Genomic DNA, 15,129 nt, shown 5'->3' on the forward strand with positions numbered 1-15,129 from the left:
ATCCAAAGGGGAACCGGGAACGGGTTCTGGAAAACCACACGACTAGGACCCTCTACTAAACGTGTAGTCTTCGGGGGACCAAGCCCGGCATCACCTGGGACTGTGCTACAAACGCACAATCCTGGACACTGGCCCCAAAAGTTAGTCTGTGGACCTTCTTTTCTCCTTGTTTCGGCTTTGTTTCCTGTCCTACCAGCTGTATGCTTATACGTACACTTTTCTGTGGACGGTAAGAAGTCAAACACTAATTTTAGGAGCAACTGCGTTAGCTGCGTCCGGCTGGGTTCTTCAGACGCGGTGCGGCGTTGGCAGAGACGCTGTCGCCAGCCGCTGAGGGGTCGCCAGCCGCTGAGGGGCCGCCGCGAACTGCCCCAGGCCGGGAGGACGCCGTCCGCTCGCGCCGCGGTGCCCCCGCCCAGTCCTACGCAACTACGCCTCGTCTTCTCCTCCGCCGGTCCCCGCAAGGCTGTCCCCCAGGGCCAGACTGGCTCGGTCACAGCGGCCACAGAACCGCCGCGAAAACCTGGACTAACGGGCTCGCGGTGTAGTCGCTGGTGTCGCTCAGGAGCGGGGGCATCACGGAGTATGCGCGGGGACGGTGAGCGCGCACACATGCGCAGGGCCGCGCGCTGGGTGGGGGCGGTGTCGGGCGGCAGCGAGGCTGCGCGCGGCTGACGTGTTCGGTGGCCGCGGCGGCGGCGGCGGGGCGACGGCAGGGGAAGGGCGGGCGGGGCCGGGGGCTGAACCCGGAAGTGGCTCGGCGCCGGAGCGAGCGCGCCCGGAGTGGAGCTTGGCGGCCGGGAGCCAGCGGGGAGCCCTGCGTTCCCGGGTAAATGGACGCGCGGGGCATCCGCGCCGGGAGCGGGTGGGCGGGCGGCGGGGGGTCGCCCTCGGTCGCGCGGTCTCGGCCCGGCAGGGGTCCGGGGAGGCTCTGCTCTGGCGGTCGTTCCCCGGGTGACCCCGACCTCCTCTCCGTGCCGCTCCCGGGGCAGTCCCGCCGGGCGCCTCCGGCCTTTGGACGCTCGCCGACCGGGATGAGGTGCGCCTCACGGCCCGGGGGAAGCGTGTTAATGGTGGGCGGGGAGCGGGGGGTGGAGAACGTGGGTTCCGCGGCCGCGACGGCCTGAGTGTCAGCGCCCCGGCGCCCTTGCATCGCGAAGGTGGCCGCCTCAACCTGTTCCCCGGGGGACGCGGGGGAGCCTCCCTTTCTGCCCCGTTTCCCGCTACTCTGTTCGGGAATAGGGCCTGCAAGGTGTGCCCTTCCTCCTTCAAAATTATTCTTTTGTTGGCTGTCTTTTTCTAACCCGGCCCTCCTCGTTCTCCGCCCTAAAATCTCAGCCACGAATGAGTGGAAGCGGTGACTTTGTCATTATTTACTTCTCGTTTAGGAAGGATTTGTTGACAGTACCGCGAGTGATTTAGGATCGCTGGGCCGTGGAGTTGTTTTACGTGGTTCTTACTCTCTTCTTCACAGACCATGCAACCCTCGGGCACGCCCCTCCAGAAGCTGTGATCCCAGACAATCTTGTTTTCCTTCATAAATCTCTCAAGACACTTATGAAGTTTCTTGTTCTGAAACCGTTGTACTGCAATGAAGAAGAGGAGAAAGGTTACTTCACATCTTGACGAGAAGATCCATCTAGGCTACCATAAAGATTCCCCGGAAGGAAATGTTGTAGCGGAGTGTGACCAAGTAACCTACACTCATTCCACAGAAAGACCAGCTCCTGAAGCCCTGCGCTGTTATCAGGAACTTCCTCCCTCCCCGGATCAGAGAAAACTTCTGAGTTCTTTGCAGTACAATAAGAACTTGCTGAAGTATTTGAATGATGACAGGCAGAAGCAACCGTCTTTCTGTGACTTACTTATCATAGTAGAAGGAAAAGAATTTAGTGCCCATAAAGTTGTCGTTGCTGTTGGCAGTAGTTATTTCCATGCATGTTTGAGCAAAAATCCGAGCACGGATGTTGTCACCCTGGATCACGTAACGCACTCCGTTTTTCAGCATTTGCTTGAATTTCTTTACACATCAGAATTTTTTGTGTACAAATATGAAATCCCTCTTGTTTTAGAGGCTGCAAAATTTCTGGATATTATAGATGCAGTTAAGCTGCTAAATAACGAAAATGTTGCCACTTTTCAGTCTGAGCTAACTGAAAAGTCATCACCAGAAGAAACACTAAGTGAATTAACTGGAAGACTATCAAGTAATCATCAGTGTAAATTCTGTAGTAGACATTTTTGTTATAAGAAGTCTTTAGAGAATCATTTGTCGAAAACCCATAGGTCCCTTTTATTAGGGAAAAAACATGGGTTAAAAATGCTGGAGAGAAGTTTTTCCACAAGAAGATCAAAACGGAATCGAAAGTGCCCTCTTAAGTTTGACGACACCAGTGATGATGAGCAAGAAAGTGGTGATGGGTCAGACAATTTGAATCAAGACAGTTTTGATAAGGAAAAGTTAGATAGAAATGATTCTGAGGATCCCGGAAGTGAATATAATGCTGAAGAAGATGAGCTAGAGGAGGAAATGTCAGATGAATATTCTGACATTGAAGAACAGAGTGAAAAAGATCAGAATGATGCAGAAGAGGAGCCAGAGGCCGGTGATTCTGTCGGAAGCATTCATGAGGGGTTAACCCCTGTAATCATTCAGAACAGTAACAAAAAAATACTGCAGTGCCCCAAATGTGATAAGACATTTGACCGCATAGGTAAGAAAAAAAAGCTTGTTTCTTGTCTCTAATAAGAAAAAAAAGCATGTTTCTTGTCTCTAATAATTTACTTTTTATGGATATTTTAAAGGTGATAATTAAAAACTAAGCTTTGAAAATAACTTTTGAAAAGTATGGAGGGTATTTGATTTTTGATCTGCATTTTATCCTATTATGATAAATTTGTTGTGACTCAGGAATTAAGTATTTACATTAGCTTTTATTTTCTCTTCCTCATGCCCTGGCAGTAGCTCATTAGTTCCTGTGTTTAGTATGAAAAATTCCAGAGTGTCATTAATTATGAATGTAGCATTTTGATTTATATGCTAATTTAATTTCATTTAAGTGCTATTTTTGAGTCATCATAGAAAATTGAAATAGGTCATATTGTATGTAATTTAATAATTCCTATACTGTTTCCCCTTGAGCGTGGTAATATGTGAGTTATAAATATAGTCACTTTTCCAGTATCCAGTACTGTTTAGAACTGGGATGTTTCAGATTAAGAATAGTTAAGGATAAAACTAAATTACTAAATGTAAGAAATGCCTTCATTCTGTAGGCAGAGACTTTAGGAAGTATCCTAATAGTATTCTTGGGTTATTATAATAATAAATCAATTTTTTCTTTATTAGAAAAGCATGTGTATGAAAAGCATATGAAAAGTGATATGAAAGTGAAAAGCATATGAAAGTAAAAGTGTTAGTTGCTCAGTTGTGTCTAACTGTTTGCGACGGCATGGACTATAGCCCACTAGGCTCCTCTGTCCATGGAATTCTCCAAGGAGGAATACTGGAGTGGGTTCCCATTCCCTTCTCTGGGGATCTTCCTAACCCAGGGATCGAACCTGGGTCTCCTGCATTGCAGGCAATCACTGAATATTTAATTTCAAGAGAGCTTACTTGCTAGTAAAATAATTTTTGGAGGTGTCTTATATGGACTTTATAATGTGAACTTTAAAATTGCAACAGTTCACCTATTTACATATAAATGGGAGTTATGAAATTGGGGAATATATTTTACCACATAGAATGAAAAAGAAACAGGTAAGTATTATTTGACCTTGTAAAATTACTTATACATTTAATATATCCCCATGTGTCCCTAGTGGGTCAGATGGTAAAGAGCCTGCCTGCAGTGCTGGAGACCCAGGTTCAATACTTGGGTCAGGAAGATCCGCTGGAGAAGGAAAAGCAACCCACTCCAGCATTCTTGCCTGGAAAACCCCATGGACAGAGGAGTCTGGCAGGCTTCAGTCCATGGGGTTGCAGAGTCAGACATGACTGAGCAACTTCACTTCACTCATTTATGTTATTGACTTAGGAGGAAATTGGTTAAATAAGGTATTGGTAATCATTTGCTCTCAAAACTCAACAGTGTAAACTATGACATAGCAGTAGGTACCTTTTTTTTTTCTTTTTTATGCCTTTGAATATTTTTCTCTAAATTAGAATGCTCTTGACAATCCAACTGAATAATTACTCATTGCTATTTTTACTGTGTTTAAATTTCTGTACAAATGAATAGAGTAACTTTTTGAGCAACTAGTCAGTTGGAAGAGTGTGTGGATACAAGTAGCTTGTTAAACTAAGGCTGGTAAATGTTCTTGTAGAGCTGTGAACATGTACTGTGAGCATTACAGGGAACAGAAGAACATTCTTGAATTGAGGTAGCTGACAGTATTTCATCTTTCCAGTTGATTCTGCTTTTTTAGACTTTGTATTCTTATCACATGCTTCCTGTATCATACCTTGTTCTCAGTCGTGCCCAGTTGCTCAGTCGTGTCCGGCTCCTTGCCACTCCATGAACTATAGCCCGCCAGGCTCCTCTGTTCATGGGATTGTTCCTGGCAAGGATACTGGAATAGGTTGCCATTTCCTTAATTTGGCCTAATTTGATTTGAGATGTGTGAGAGCAGGGTCAGTCTGCCAGTGGCATTGTGGGCCCAGCAGATAGATATCAGGCTCTTGTATCCAACACTGGGCCTGTGGGATGCATTGTGAGCAAGGGGTTCTGTGTTCAGGTAACACAAGGAAGACGATATTCAATCTCTGTTAACACTCTCAAATTCTCTAGCAGAGAAACCTGTTAATTTTACTTAACCTGTCATTTTCTTAGATAACTTTATCACGGGACATTTGGAAACCCCCCAGAAACTAGAGTTCTGTGCACACTATTTGGGAAAATACTGCCTAAGTTAGGGTCTTGATGTACTAAGAAGGCATTTTTTGGCTTTTTGAATAAAGGTTAGTTCAGATAATCAGATAAATGTGGGAATCAATAGATGACATTGTCAGCTTATTTCCAGCCTCCTTTTTGAATGTGTTTTATATTATCCCCCTCTTATTTAACCCCTCTTTTGCTTGGCCTCATTGGGGCTGCTGACTTCTCCCCTGTGCAGAGAAAGAGAGAAGAGATTGAGATTATGATTTTATCACACTGGTTACGAAGCATTGATGTAAGCTGTGATGATGTCAGACTGCCTGCATTTTTGATTCCAGGTCTTATGTGAGTTACTTCACCTGTGTGTACTTTTGTCTCTTCGCAGATAGAATGGATGATAGCTAATAGTACCTTCTCATGGGGGTTACTGTGAGGATTAAATAGGATAATCTTTGTGAAATTTGTGTGAATATAGTATGAAATTACAATACTGTGTGAAATTTAGGTGTGCAGTGAATGCTAGCGGCTCTTATTCATCATTAATATAGTTTCTGAGTGTCTGTACTATGCCAGACATTAAACACCTATGAAGTGATATGTTCTTTGTTGTCAAGAATCTTACAGATTAACGAATACATGCAAAAACAATTATATTATAATAAAGATAATCTTATCAGGACAGGGACAGAGGCTTAGGGGAATTGGGAAAGATTTCATGGAGCAGGTAGCATTTGAGCCGTTTCCTTCTCCAATGCATGAAAGTGAAAAGTGAAAGTGAAGTCACTCAGTCGTGTCTGACTCTTAGTGACCCCGTGGACTGCAGCCTACCAGGCTCCTCCGTCCATGGGATTTTCCAGGCAAGGGTACTGGAGTGGGGTGCCATTGCCTTCTCTGTCAGGGTGGGCAAGTAGGCGTAATGAGAGATGAGGATTGGCAAGTGAGCAGAGGTCATGTGTTGAATGGTTTGTATGAAGTGCAGAGGAGTTTTTATCCAGTAAGTGACAAAAAGTTGAGAAAACAGAGGAAATGACCACCACAGGAGTTTTAGAAAGGTCGGCTGGCTTCAGGGAAGAGAAGGAAGTTGGAAAGAGCAGAGGGTTATTGCAGGCTTGAACTAAGAAGATGAGTGGCATTGGGAACGGGATGCGGGACAGGCTGGATCAGAGCTGTAGGCTTCAGTGGACTGGTGATGGGTAGAATGAAAAGAAAAGGCAGATGGAGGAGACCTGTGATTCTTCAGTATCCTCCTGTATCATCTCTATCAGAAGTCCTCTTTAGGGCTACTTTCCAATAACCCTCATATCACCCACATTTCTTTAGGAGGTTTTTAAAATGTCCACCTAGGATTTTGGTTGTTATTTCCCTGCCTCATCAGATTGTGAGCTGGAAGGTATTGTCTGTTACTTTTGGTTAGTATCCTTCATGATACCCCAGGTCATTTCAAATGAAATAGTAAGTTTTCAGTAAGCTCCTGTTTAATTGAATTAAAGTGAAAGATTGACATCTGACTTGTAAGAAGCCTTTAACTTGCTGTTTCAGAGTGGGTTTATGAGAGGTAACTAATAAGCTCTGGAACCATATGTAGTTTACTAATTTGATTCTCTCACTTTGGATCTCTTATCTTTTTTGATGTGTTTCATAGATGCTCAGAGTCAGACTCCTGATCCATTAGTGTTTTTCCTGAGGCTCCAGCTGTCCTCCTGTCTGCTCATTCTCATGCAGATAAGAGTCCTTTGACCTTTCCCCCTTAAACTGAAAACCTCCGGGTAAAAAGGCAAAAATCATATAGGGAAAAGATGACAGATTGGAGTGAGAGAAAAAAAATTTGGATGATTTGTCTTTTCTGTCCTTCCTACTGGGAACTAAAATATTTCCTTAGATTAAATTTGATCTCTTCTAGAAACAGAAAATATTTTGTAGCTTTTTAAAAAATGTGACTTGTTTAGACTATCCTGACAGATTCTGGTTGGTTCTGAATAGGGAAGAGTTTTGACTTATGGCATAATTCTCTACTTTAAAGTTAAATATTTTAGTGAAGTGTTCTTCATGCCATGCCAAATGAATAAATTTCAGGTATACTTTAAGATTTGGTGTATGAGATATATAATGAGCTAATTTGGTGATGTTTCTCTTTGGAAAAGCTCCATATGAAATCTGATAATAAGTTTGCATGACCCATTTGGAATGAAACCCAAGGTCAAGTTTTGTTACGTGTAAATATGTGTATTCTGTGTCTCCTAATTTGGGACATAATTCATATTGGGATTCAGTCAGAAAAATTCTGTGGATGAAATTTCTCAATATTATGTATTTTCTATTGGTGATCAAGAATGGTTGGGCATAATTTAGTATTCTGTGAAGGAACACCAAGGGTTTTTTTGATGGAAACTTTATTTGATAATCTTGAAGTAAACACTTGATTTATACATTATTATTGAATTCCCCCCCCCACCCGATAAGAAAAGAGATTTGTTGTCTGTGTTTATGCGAGGAGAACCCCCACCCTCAACAACCTACCAGTTGATTTAAACCTGGGATTTCTTTGTACATTTACCTGACTTTGTGGTTCAGTGTTCCCTCAGAAGCTGTGTATCTTATTGTTCAGAAATTCAAAGCCATGCAGATAGCATATCCTGCAGTGCCTGTATGCATAAATTTGAGTTGACATAACAGAAATGTGTTTTTTATTTTAGAGACTCTGATTGTTACAGTGAATTATTCAAATTTATGTATTTTCATAGGTGTCTTTGGACTTTATTGAATTTATTTTAAAACAGTTTTCTTTTTTGGGGGTCAAATCCTGTTAAGTCTTCTGGTCTGTAGGCAAATGAAAGTTTAACAATCGGAAGTAGTTTTCATCTTTAACTGCCACTTATGGCTTTATTATTCAACTACATATAACTTAATTTGCAAGCAAGACTTTCTTGACTCTAAATAAAGGGGAAATTCTACTAATTGTTAATTTAACATCTTCCCAACACAGGTATTTTCATAGAAAATAAAAGGTTTGGGGGAAGATTTTTCTTATAATCTAAGATTTTTATTAAGTTGCTCTTCCCAGTCACTTGGGTAAAAATCAGGAGACTTGAATAGTAGGAGGTTAAGTTAGCTTTCAGTTCTGAGACTCTGTGCTAAGTATGCAGTCAATCAATCCCCCAGTAAGAATAGCCCTTTCCAAAAATCACTTGTAACTTAGTCATTTAAAAATCATACTGTATACTCTTGATTCATTATTTACATAATTTAAAAAGCAAGCTTATGAAAAATGTGAAACGTGAAAACTTTTACAATCACAGAAAATTTTTTTGTTTTAATTCCATAAAATGACCTCTATCTTTGCCAAATTAAAATTGTGGGTTATTAGTACATATTGACTCTTGAGAGTCCCTTGCACTGCAAGGAGATCCAACCAGTCCATCCTAAAGGAGATCAGTCCTGGGTGTTCATTGGAAGGACTGATGCTGACGCTGAAACTACAATACTTTGGCCACCTCATGCGAAGAGTTGACTCATTGGAAAAGACCCTGATGCTGGGAGGGATTGGGGGCAGGAGGAGAAGGGGACGACAGAGGATGAGATGGCTGGATGGCATCACCAACTCGATGGACATGAGTTTGAGTAAACTCCGGGAGTTGGTGATGGACAGGGAGGCCTGACGTGCTGCGATTCATGGGATCGCACAGTTGGACACGACTGAGCAACTGAACTGAACTGAACTGAACTGAACTGAGTACATATTGATAATGTTTGGATTCTGTGCCTTTTCTGATATCCCATAAATGTGTAAAAATGTGGAATCCAGTACAAGCATGCTATACTTTTTTAATTAATTTAATTTGAGTATAATTCAAGCATGCCATATTATAATAGAGAAAGATTAAAATCAACTCAGAAAACACTTCCCCCAAGAGATTATGTTATAGCAGTATTATTCTGGTTATATCCTGCAAAAAAATAATAAAAATACATGCTTTTCCAACTTTTTTTGGATAGTTCAAGGTTAGAAATACATAATTATGCTATATGCATATTAATATGTATGTGCATGTTTAGTTGGTCAGTTGGGTCCAACTCTTTGTGACCCCATGGTCACAAAGGCGCCTCTGTTCATGGAATTCTCCAGGCAAGAATACTGGAATGGGTAGCCATTCTCTTGTCCAGGACATCTTCCTGACCCAGGGATGGAACCATAGTCTCATGTGTTGTAAGCAGATTCTTTACTATCTGAACCACCAGAGAAGCAAAAGATGGTCATACGGTCTGTGCTTAAATACCTTGTGGATTTTTTATCATGTTTTGGTTTTTCTTTGCTTATAATGTTATCCTTCCCTCCTCAATTAAGGGAAATACCTTGGTTCCCTTTCTTCAGTATTGTTATGTAAGTGCAGTGCAGTTAATTTTTAGATAATACACTTTGTGTTTATTAAATTTAATCATATTTAAGTTTAATTAAGTCCCATTTGTTTATTTTTGCTTTTATTCTCATTACTCTAGGAGATGGGTCAAAAAGGATCTTGCTGCGATTTATGTCAAAGAGTGTTGTTCTGCCTCTGTTTTCCTCAAAGAGTTTTACAGTGTCTGGCCTTGCATTAGGTCTTTAATCCATTTTGAGTTTATTTTTGTGTATGCTGTTAAGAAATGTTCTAATTTCTCTCTGTTACATGTCCAGTTTTCCCAGCACCACTTACTAAAGAGGCTGCCTTTTCTACATTGTATATTCTTGCCAACTTTGTCAAAGATTAGGGGATCATAGGTGCTTTGCTTTGTTGCTGGACTTCCTATCATGTTCCACTCATCTATATTTCTGTTTTTGTGCCAGTACCATACTGTTTTGATTACTGTAGCTTTGTAATGTAGTCTGAAGTCAGGGCGCCTGATTGCTCCAGCTCTGGTTTTCTTTCTCAAGATCGCTTTGGCTATTTGAGGTCTTTTGTGTTTTTATACTAAGTAAAATTTTTTGATCTAGTTCTGTGAAAAATGCCATTGGTAGTTTGATAGAGATTGTGTTGAATCTGTAGATTGCTTTGGGTAGTATAGTCATTTTTACAATATTGATTCTTCTAATCCAAGAACACAGTATGTCTAAATGTCCATCAACAGATGAATAGATAAGGAAGATGTGGTATATATGTACAGTGGAATATTACTCAGCCATAAACAGGAGTGAAATTGAGTCATTTGGAGTGATGTAGATGGACCTAGAGTCTGTCATACAGAGTGAAGTAAGTCAGAAAAAATAACGTGTATTAATGCACATGTGTGGGATCTAGGAAAATGGTACAGATGAACCTATTTGCAGGGCAGGAAGAGAGGCAGATGTAGAGAACAGACTCGTGGACCCTGGGGTGGGTGGGAAGGGGAGGGTGGACTGGGAGGTAAGATGCACATATATACACTAGCATGTGTAAAATAGATGGGCAGGGGAAGCCTGCTGCATTGCGCCGGCAGCTCAGCATGGTGCTCTGTGATGACCTCGAGGGGTGGGGTGGGTGGGAGAGAGGCCCAGGAGGGAGGGGAGAGATGTCTGCATGCAGCTGGTTCACATGGCTGCACAGCAGAGACTAGCCCAGCCGTGTGAAGCAGCTGTACTCCAAAAGTCATGTTTAGATACATGTGATAAGTTGGTGAAGGTAGACAGATAATTATGATTATCTTTTCTCCTCAGTGGCCTTAGAATATTTTGTGTTTCATCTAATCTCCATGATACATATAGGACTTGGCATTTTTTTAAAGTGTATGGGTGAAATGTTATACTTTCCTATTAGCTTTCACCTGAAGAAAAATGTTTGTATATATATTTTTTCAGGACAAAGCAAAGCTAAGCTTATCATAGAAAATTACTCTTCATATTTATAGTGTTTTTTTTTTCTTTCTGTTGCCTTTCACTCAGAAGTATCCTTAGTTAAAATTTCTATTTTATGCTACTAGATGTGCATATTCACAACTTTGATTACAGTGTAATAATAATAGCCAGTGTTAATTGATACCTTATAATGGGTTAGAAAACAGTAGTGTCTTATGTGTATTAATTGACTTATTATTATGATAATCCTCTGAAGTAAATACTATTATTCCATTTTTATTTGTGCATATTTTCATTATTCCAGTATTATCTTTTTCAAATAAGAAAGATTTGAGGAAAGGTACTTGTCCAAGGTCAGATAGCCTGCAATTTAAAGTGTCGTAATTCATGTCCAGGTGCCTGGATCCAGGGTCTCTGCCCCTATCATTGATATTGGTCTGCCTCTAATGTGGAATTGTATATTCTAAATAATGATGCAAAAGGCTTTTAGTATAAGATGGCTCAGTGGTAAAGAATCTGCCTGCCAGTGCACTAGAAACAAGAGATGTGGGTTCGATCCCTGGATCCAGAAGATCCCCTGGAGAAGAAAATGGCAACCCACTCCAGTATTTTTGCCTGGAGAATGCCATGGACAGAGGAGCCTGGCCAGCTGCAGTCCATGGGGTCGCAAAAAGTCAGACACAGCTTAGCAAGTAAACATACCACCACTACCATAACTAGGAATATAAATAAAAATTAAGCCAAAATGTATCCTTTATTTCATTTTTTAATTGTTACTTTTCTCTTTGGACAAGCTGTATTAAATTTCTTTTTTTCAATTTTTTTTTATTGAACTATATTTGATTTACAATATTGTGTTAGTTTCAGGTGTACAACAAAATTACTCAGTTTTATATATATATAAATTCTTTTCCATGATAGGTTTGTTAGGTATGTGAGTCTGTTTCTGTTTGTAAATAACTTTATTTGTATTATTTTTAGATTCACCTGTCATATGATAGGTGACTTTGTCATATTTGACTTTCTTTGACTTACTTAGTATGATAATCTTAGGGTCCATCCATGTTGATACAAATGGCAGTATTTCATCATTTTTTTATGGGTGGGTAATAGTTCATTATATGTGTGTGTGTGTGTGTGTATACATGTGTACATACATACAACATCTTTTTAATCCATTCATCTGTTAATGGACATTTAGGTTATTAGGTCCTATAATTTAGGACATTATATTCAGAATATAATACAGATCTCACATTAATATGCCTCCAGGTGTCTGCATTATACCCATGCATTTTGTCATTTCCTTACTTCTCTTTATTCCCTAACTATGTTGGCCTTAGTAACTTCGTGTTAAGCATGCAGTCAAGTCCAGGTGATGTTCTTGTGTCCTAATGTCTAACAAGTTGGAGAAGTCTTGTATGAATGGGCTGTAGCAAAGGATACATTTTGTTGAGTAATGCCAGATTTGTAGTACCCTTTCCAGATTACCTTCTGTGGGAAGAGAGATGAAAATATGTGAGCTATATAACATATTATGTTGCCTTTTGTGATATTTTTAAAAGGTCTGCTAACCTGTAAGTTCCTTTCAATTTGTGTCTGTTAAATGTACTGTTGATCATGAGATTTTATTCCACTGTCTAATTTCAGTCACTGTGTAGTAAATGTACTGAATTTAATTTTAATTTCTGTCTCTTCATAGGGAAATATGAGAGCCACACACGTGTTCACACAGGTGAGAAGCCCTTTGAGTGTGATATTTGTCACCAGCGCTATTCGACAAAGTCTAACCTAACTGTTCACAGAAAGAAGCACAGTAATGAAACAGAATTTCATAAGAAGGAGCACAAGTGCCCTTATTGTAATAAACTTCATGCAAGCAAGAAGACTTTAGCCAAGCATGTTAAGAGGCAAGTATGATCTTGCTTCCATAGTAGACTTTAATGTGCCTTCTAATTTTAATATGTAGTGAGCTAAATACATCTATGGAGTGCTTGTCTCCAGTCCTTTCATTGCTTAAAATTTTCTAGTTGACAAATTTTTTAAGAAAAGAATAGCAAATATTAGTTCATACTTGTGAGGTTAAGTTTTTTGAGGTTGAAACAAAAACAACAATCTATACTCTAGAAGTTTAAGAAACAGCATTTTTATTATCCTTGGTTTTGTGTCTTGGGTTTTGACAAGTATATTTTCAACATATATGATTATACAACTCCAGAAAACTTATTCCTCATGCTCAGCTTTGTCTTTAGTATATAAAAATTTGTGAGAGAATATTTATATTTAACTGAGAAATTAAATTTACTGAACTATGGACTAAAGTCAAATGAGTTGCCTTGAAGATTCTCTGTGAATAGATAGGTTCCTGAATATATTTAAAATGATTACATTTTACTTTTGACTATTTCTGCATAAACTTAGGCACACACATTCATATATTAAAATGATAGCGATTCTTAAAATACTCAAATGTGCCTGTCTCTAATTAAGGAATCACTGCTTGATTCTTATAATCACTGTTAACATGTCAAATAGAGTACTGACTTAACTAATATCATCTTTTCCTAACAGTCTTTTAATTTTTTTTCTTGTAGATTTCATCCTGAAAATGCACAGGAATTTATTTCCATTAAGAAGACTAAGAGTGAAAGTTGGAAATGTGATGTAAGAGATTTTAATTTGTAGTAGAAAACCTCAAATTAAATGTAGTGTGAACTTTTGTGAAAGTAATTAAATTTTAAAGTAATATAAACTTAGCTTATATCACTTTTAGAATCTTTTATACAGTGTTATCCTAATATTTTTGCAAATCAAGCCTGGTATGAGTTACTTTTTGGATGATGGACCTGGAAAATAGAAATCCTAGATTTTATTTTTGTTGTAACCACTATAACATGTTTCTATAGTTGCCTATATAAACCGTGACATTACTGTTGCATACAATATAAAATGTTAGAATTTTCCCTCCACTTCTGATTATCAGTTGCTATATGTCAAACCACCTGAAAACTTAGTGGCCTTAAATTACTGTTTCATTTTCATCTCATCATTTTGTGGGTCAGTAATAGCAGTAGGGCAGGATTTTGCTAGGTAATTCTTCTGTTCCACATGGTTCCAGCTGAAGTCACTCAGTCGTTTTCAGCTGATAGGTGGTCTGTCTGGTCTGGTCTGGTCTGGTCTGGTCTGGTCTGGTCTGGTCTGGTCTGGTCTGGAGCTGCTCCCAAAGTGCCTCATTCACCAGGCCAGAAGCTGGTGTTGGTCTGTAGCTGGGAGCTTTGCCCGGCCGCTGGCTGGGGCCGCTTCCTGGGGCTGCTTGAGCTTCCTTCCAGTATGGCAGCTGGGCTCCAGGAGGGAAAGAGTGTTCCGGGAAGCTGAGGTGAACAGTATCAGGCTTTTTACGGCCTCACTTTGGAAGTCTCAGAGCACTACTTCCAGTATGTTCTGTTGGTCACACAAGCCACTCCAGCTAGGGAAAATTTCAGGGAAGTGGAATCAGTCTCCATTTTACAATGATAGGAGAAGCAATGAATTTGTAGGTATTTTTTATTCTTCCATACCCTCTAAAGTAGTTTTTCATTAAATAGGTAAATACTGTTTAAATGAGTCACCAGCCATCATTTTGTCTTCTTTAGTCCGAGGCTCAGTTTATGTGTATGACAGCGTTCTCACCATTTCTCTGATCTCAGCTTCTAGGAATTGAAGTTAATTATTTGGATCTTATTATAAGATGGTTTTCTTACCTTACTGAGTTTTATCATTCTCACATGTAAAATGATAATAATTGTATCTACCTCCTAGGTTTGTTGTGAGAATCACTTAGCTTTGTGCCTGGTATATAGTACATGCTGTGTTCCAGTTGATGTTTAGTACATGCCATGTTGTTACACCTGGTGTATTGTACATGTGTTGTTATTACAGCAACCTGTCCCCCCACCCCACTTTCTAAATTTTGATGTCTACCAGATTGTTTAAAAAGTTGTGTCTATTCTTTCTGACCACTTTAAGAGATAAACTTTTAAGTAATTTTTGTGAGGTTTTTTTATTCCAATTCCTAATCAAATAAATGGCTAGTATGACATATAATTAATTCTCAAATATACAGTTAATGAATTTAGAAATGTTGACCAGGATTAAGATTACTGTATAATCTGAGGAATTAGCCTATTAGAAATGTAAGATGTTGAAATTCACCTACCTTTAGTACTAATTTAAAATAATTTCTTGCTATAATTCCTCTGGGGCTTCCTTGGTGGCTCAGTCGGTAAAGAATCTGCCTGCAGTGTGGAGACCTGGGTTCATTCAAACCCTGGATTGGGAAGATCCCCTGGAGGAGGGTATGGCAACCCACTCTAGTATTCTTGCCTGGAGAATCCTCATGGACAGAGGAGCCTGGCAGGTTGCAGTCCATGGGGTTGCAAAGCGTCGTGACAGGACTGAGCGACTAAGCAC

At 40.0% G+C, this 15,129-nt stretch overlaps 1 protein-coding gene across 2 annotated transcripts in view; it reads left to right on the forward strand.

Annotated features, from left to right (window-relative positions):
- The first annotated feature begins 459 nt into the window (after positions 1 to 459).
- ZBTB41 (zinc finger and BTB domain containing 41) overlaps positions 460 to 15,129 on the forward strand; it is a 35,663-nt gene continuing 20,993 nt past the window's right edge. Inside the window, exons 1-4 of one of the 2 annotated variants that reach the window (XM_043485248.1) lie at positions 460 to 598; positions 1,475 to 2,714; positions 12,383 to 12,590; positions 13,275 to 13,344. In XM_043485248.1, coding sequence (XP_043341183.1) covers positions 1,592 to 2,714; positions 12,383 to 12,590; positions 13,275 to 13,344 — 1,401 coding nt within the window. In that variant the 5' untranslated portion in view covers positions 460 to 598; positions 1,475 to 1,591. Of the gene's footprint in view, positions 599 to 710; positions 830 to 1,474; positions 2,715 to 12,382; positions 12,591 to 13,274; positions 13,345 to 15,129 lie in introns of those variants that run through there. The other variant, XM_043485249.1, reaches the window with a different exon arrangement.

The sequence above is a fragment of the Cervus canadensis genome, chromosome 13 (genome assembly GCF_019320065.1).
Source record: "Cervus canadensis isolate Bull #8, Minnesota chromosome 13, ASM1932006v1, whole genome shotgun sequence".
In the NCBI taxonomy this organism is placed as follows: Eukaryota; Metazoa; Chordata; class Mammalia; order Artiodactyla; family Cervidae; genus Cervus; species Cervus canadensis.